The sequence below is a fragment of the Elephantulus edwardii genome, unplaced genomic scaffold, assembly GCF_000299155.1.
Source record: "Elephantulus edwardii isolate Elephantulus edwardi_28Jun2011 unplaced genomic scaffold, EleEdw1.0 scaffold00117, whole genome shotgun sequence".
NCBI lineage: Eukaryota > Metazoa > Chordata > Mammalia > Macroscelidea > Macroscelididae > Elephantulus > Elephantulus edwardii.
In genome coordinates, this window is record NW_006399867.1 from 5,327,244 (window position 1) to 5,333,243 (window position 6,000).

General features: G+C 43.6%; 1 protein-coding gene across 1 annotated transcript in view; it reads right to left on the reverse strand.

Moving 5' to 3' along the window:
* The window catches only part of ACSM4 (acyl-CoA synthetase medium-chain family member 4), a 34,946-nt gene that overhangs the window by 10,308 nt on the left and 18,638 nt on the right, over positions 1-6,000 (reverse strand). The window contains exons 4-6 of the mRNA XM_006892650.1: positions 4,446-4,589; positions 2,663-2,819; positions 2-81 (exon numbers count right to left, since the gene is read on the reverse strand). Of these exons, the coding sequence (XP_006892712.1) occupies positions 2-81; positions 2,663-2,819; positions 4,446-4,589 (381 nt within the window). The remainder of the gene's footprint in view (position 1; positions 82-2,662; positions 2,820-4,445; positions 4,590-6,000) is intronic.

Below are 6,000 nucleotides of genomic sequence, written 5' to 3' on the forward strand. Positions count from 1 at the left end.
CCTCTTGAGGTCTTTTTGCACAAGCATTCGGTACACGGTGGGCGCGCTGCACAGGGTCGTGATGGGATAAGTTGTAAGCGTCTGCAAGAATTATGAAAGGAACAGAAACCAGAGTGGTTAGTTACAGGTCAAGAATAGAGCTGGTATTTACAACCCCTCTTTGCTCCACACCTAACAACAACAATAACAACAGCAATATCAGGAATGAAAACCTGTTGCTATGGAGTCACTTTCACCCCACGTGCTCTAGAATAGAATTGTCCCGTAGTGTTTTCCCTCCTCTTTTTAATAGTCATGGAAGCAGATTGCCAGGCCTTTCTTCTGTGCTACTGCTGGGTAGGTTCAAATTGCCACCTGTTGTTTTTTTTAATTAATTTTTTAATGTGTGTGTGTGTGTGTGTGTGTGTGTGTGTGTGTACTGTTGAATCAGATCCGACTGGCACAGGAGGAGGTTGCCCCTCCTTCTGCAGTGGAACACCTGGTGGATTCGAACTGCGTGCTTTTGGGATCTAATTGCCACCTATGAAGTCAGCAGTTGAGTGCACAAACCACTTGTGCCACTAGCGAATAGTTATCGAATGTCACTAAACTAAACCTCACAGTCACTGAGTCAGTTATGACTCATTGTGACCCAGCAGCACAGGGAAGGACTGCATGCAGGGTTTTCTGAGTTGGAATCGTTACCAGAGCAGCTTAGTATTTCTTTATTTCTCGATGAAACTGTTAAACTCTTCACTACGGTACCTCCAGGGCTTCTTTAGCTAACAAAACAACAGCAAAACTATAGAGAATGCAAAACTTATGATGCAAATTATTTTTAAGTATATGGAGTGTTAAACCAGACTGCTCCTTGGAGGCAAGGATTCTGAAGCTTCGTCTAACATACTTTGGACATGTTGCATGGAGGGACCAGACCTTGGAGAGGGACATCATGTGGAGGGACAGCACAGGAGAGGAAGACCCTCTATGACGCAGATTGATTCAGTGACTGGGGTAATCGGGATGGGTGTGTCAGAGGCAATGAGATTGGCGCAGGATAGAGCAGGGTTTAGGGCAGTTGTACATAGGGTTGCTATGAGTTGCAGGTGATTTGATGGCACATAACAACATTTTTGGCATTAAATACATAACCCAGTGACATCAGTTACATTCACCCTCACTTATCCTTTATATGTCAGATAGCTTTTTTTCTTCCTCAGATAGCATTTGCTCTGCACATTAGCGTGTCTGTTCTGTATGTGCTCCCTTCATTCTAATTGAAGTATAAAGCATATAATTAAGAGTAATGTAAATTCAGAAAGCTTGTTACAGCACTTGCAATACACATATTACCTTGGTGAGTGAATATTACAGGTAGACCTCAGAGATAGTATTAATCCCACTCCAGATTACTGCAATAAAGTGGCCATCACCATATGGTGAGCAACAAAAGAGTTTTGCTAAATTTAAAAAAAAAAAGAGTTTTGCCTCCCAATGCATATAAATGTCCATGATATATTATAGTCTAGGAGCTCTGGTGGCCTAGTGGTAACGAGCCAGGCTGCCATCCCAAAGACACAAGGTTTGAACCCATCAGCTGCTCCATGGGAGAAGGGTGGGCAATCTCCTCCCATGCAATTTACTGCCTCTGAAAACCCTCTGGAGGGTCAGCTATGGGTCAGTTCCAACTCAACAGCACAAATAGTAGCATACGAAGCGTGCCATAGCAGTGTCAAGAGGTATGAGATATTGTGAGAATTACCAAATTGTAACACAGAGACACGAAATGAGCACAGGGTGTTGGGAAAATGGTGCCAAAGGCTTGCTCAATGCCTGGTGGCCACAGATCTTTAATTTGTCAAAAAACATAGTCTCCGAAAGGCACACTGCTGCTGACTTTAAATGAAATATGCCTGTATTCTTATTTTGTAAATGTAGGTTTTTTTGGTTTTTTTTAAAGTAAAAAATTTACATACCAGCTCCTGGTTACTTTGCAAACCCCACATTGAAATGCTAGTTCTTAGTCACCCTTGATTTCTGTTAAGACCCTCAAGCCACCTTGTCAAACCAGTTAGCAGAATAACCAGGTGAATGTGGCTTTCGTTCACACACAGGTGTGCTGTTTGTTGGATAATAGGCATTTTGTTAGACTTAATTGATTTTTTTCATGGTTGACAAAAATGTGTCCTGAGACATGTTTTTCTAAAGGCTGGAGAAATCTGAGCTCTCTGGTCTCTCAAACCCGCCACCTCTGGCTGGGAGGAAAGGCCGTGCCTGGATTCTAGAAGAGTGTTAAGCTCTGAGAAAGAATCAAGTGAGAAGTAGGGGTCAGGGGGAGGGATGCAAAGGGCATCTCTGGGAAAATGGTGACCCCCCCCCCCAATCTCCTTACAGGGTTCAGGTTTACCAACTCTTATCGTTGTTTCACTGAATCAGAAACCAAATATTTGTTTAGACTTAAGACTTCTAATCTGTTATTTAGAACTAGGCTTGGGGACAGCCACAGACTTAATGACAATAGCGAATTCTGAACAATTTGAAACAGAAGACTGGATTTCATGCCTGCGGGTGCCATGGGGAATTGACTTCTTTAAAAAGAAATTCTTTCTCTACACCCAAGAAGCTCTGAGGAATCTGGGAGACAAGAGGTGATCTAGAAATGCAGCTGAAGGTCATGGCTTACATTGAGGAAGATATCTGTGTCAAATTGGGCCATCCGATGCACAAAAACACAGGCGCCATGCAGCCAGGAAGAAAACACGCTGCCGATGGCAGCCTTGACCCAGCCGGTGTCAGACATGTTCCAGATGATATCTGAGGGCTTCAAGTCCAGCCAGTACCTAAATGATATGAAGAAGAAAGAAAGCAGGTCAAGCAAAGCAAACAAATGAGTGTGTTTTGAGGAATGCCACAGAAGGACCTCTGGTGGCATAGTGAGTAATTGCTTGACTGCTAACCACAAGGTCAGGGGCCTGAATCTGCCTGTTGACCTGTAGGAGAAAAGATGTGGAGATCTGCTCCTGTAAAGGTTGTTGCTGTTGTGTGCCTTTGAGTTGGAACCAACTCATAGCTGACCCTCCAGCTGGATTTTGGAGTCTATAAATTGCATGGGAGGAGACTGCCCATTTTCTCCTTCAGAGCAGCTAATTGATTTGAACCACATGCCTTTGGTTTGGAAGCACAATTCCGTACCCATTAGGCCAGCAGAGTTCCCTCCTATAAAGATTGCTGTTGCAGTTAGGGACCGTGGAGTCGAGAATGACCCATAGCGATCCCATGATCTGAGTCCTGTCCTATCACCCTGTGCCACCCTCACACCTCCTGACACAGTAGAGACCATTGCAACAATCCATTTGGTTGAGGGTATTCCTCTTTTTAACCTTCCTCCACCTTTCCAAGAATGGTACCCCTCTCCAAGGAATAGCCTCTCCTAGCAACATGCTCAAAGTATGTGAGATGAAACCTTGCCATCTTTGCCTCAAGGGAACACTCTGGCTGCACCTTCTCCAAGACATATTTGTCTTTTGTTCTTTTAACTGTCCATGGGATATTCCATACTCTTCTCCAACACCACAGCACAAAGGCATCAATTCTTCTGTCACTCATTCTCAGTTGCATTGCAAGTGAAAAAGCTTCTCAGGGCTGAAAAACCCTGCAAAGATTACAACCTTAGGAAAATCTGGAGGTGTTTCTACTCCATTTTATAGGGTCATTATGAGTCAGAATCATCTCAACAGTAATCAGGGTCTTGCCCTTGAACCTCATGGTCAAAAATTATTCCTTGACAGAGTGAAAGACTATCTCCTCCTATGAGAAGTGCCTTTTAGAACTCTAGATGATCTGAGAGTGGAGTGAGAAGATGAGTCTGAACTAATTTTCAGAGCTCATCCATTGACATATGTATTTTTTTAAATTTTATTATTTTTTTGTGTGTACCGTCAAATCAGATCTGACTGGTACAGGAGGAGATTGTTCCTCCTTCTCCAGCAGAGCATCTGGTGGATTCAAACCGTGCACCTCTTGGATTGCAGTGCAGCTTCTTGCCACTAGGCCACCAGAGCTCACCTTGACATAAGTATTTATTGCACAACTATCATGTACTAGATACTATCTTAATAGCATGAGCAAGATAGAGCAGACATCTCTGATCTTTCATTCCAGTAGATAGTGAATAGCACACAGTGAATAAATACAGTTTGAAATGGCCATAAGCTATGAGGCAAACTAAACAGGGTTTGTAGATTGAGGAAAAGGAACTAGTTCTACTGCTGTGGGGACTGAATGAAAGTTGAATCCTAGTTCTTGCTTGGCCAATTGGTGTCTTTCACTGAGGCTGAGGAGGACAAGGGCATCAAGAACTCTTTTGCAAGTGTTACATTGGCACGATCCAATTGCCATCCAAGTAGAGCTATCAGCTAGGTAGTTGGGGGCCCATGTAGTAGGTCAGGAGGAAGAGAATTCCTTACCTCCCACAGAGTGTATACCCAATACCGAGGCTGCTCTGAGAGTGCTGCGCCATCTTGGGAGAGCCGGTGGTCCCACTGGTGAAGTAAATAGCCATTGGTTCTTGACTTCCTGTCTCCACACAGCTGTGCTCTTCTGAGGCTGAGCTGCAAGATAAAGTCCCCCCGAGATGGTAGTTGAAGATGGCAAACCAGTCTAACGTTGCTGTATCTTTTGTCTTACTGCTTATGTTTTTATGATACCTAGAGATATTTAATAGAACTGGATCATTCTTGATAGGAATTGCCAAGAAATCTTAAATAGGTGTCCAACAGAGACTGGTGGAACCCCCAAGACTAGGACCTTTAGTCATCCATTGGATCGGAAACAAAACTCATGACCGTGACTTAATGTTCAGCCAAATAATTGACAGCCGTGAGTTTGAGCTTATAAGGCGACCACCAGCAGCACCAGTGAGGGGCTCAATCTGTAGAATAACCAGCCATATAAAGTCAAAAGGGCAGCACTTACTCAAGGAGAAAGCCCAGAAGGCAGGAAAGGTTAGGATGGAAAGATCAATGGAAATGAGGATCACAGACCTGACATTTTTTTATGAGTACTGTGATTAATGTCATAAACAAAATACATATGAATGGTGGAATGGAAAACCAACTTGCTTTGTGAAGTTTCACTCCAATCACAATTGTTGTTGTTGTTATGTGCCATCGGGCTGCTTGCGACTCATAGCAACCCTATGCACAAGAGCCCTAAATGCCGTTCTATCCTATGCCAACCTCGCCACCTCAAACACATTCATTCCACTCACAGAATCGATCCATCTCATCGAGGGTCTTCCTCTCCTTTGCTGTCCCTCCACTCTGCCAAACATGATATCCCTCTCCAAGGACCAGTCCCTCCTTGCAACATGCCCAAAGTATGTCAGACAAAGCTTCAGAATCCTTGACTCCAAGGAGCATTTTTACTTCACTTTCTTCCGGACAAAGCTGTTTGTTCTCCTAGCAGTCCGTGGTATATTCAACACTCATCTCCAGCACCACAGCTCAAAGGCATCAATTCTCTTTCTATCAACCCTATTCACTGTCCAACTCTCTGATGCATAGCACGTAATTGCAAAGATTATAGCCTAGATCAGGCACACCTTAGTCTCCAGCCTGACATTGTTGCTCTTCAGTACTCTTGAGAGTTCCCTCACAGCTGACTTTCCCAATGCAATTCATCCCCTGGCTTCCTGGCTACTGTTACCAAGAGTCAACACACAATCACGATAATAACAATAATAATTATAATAATAATAAAAGGAAGAAATCTCAGATGGACTTTGGCAGATTTGTGCCAAAATTAACAGAGTAGATATTTTAAGTTCCACCTCTTTAGAAACCAAACAGATAGCCAACATTTCTTTTTTAAAAATACTGGTTTTTGGTGAGCTCTGGTGGCCTAGTGGCAAAAAGCTGCATTGCAATCCCAGAGGTGAGCAGTTCAAATCCACCAGAGGCTCTGCTGGAGAAGGAGAGACAATCTCCTCCTGAACCAGTCAGATCTGATTTGACAGTGTAC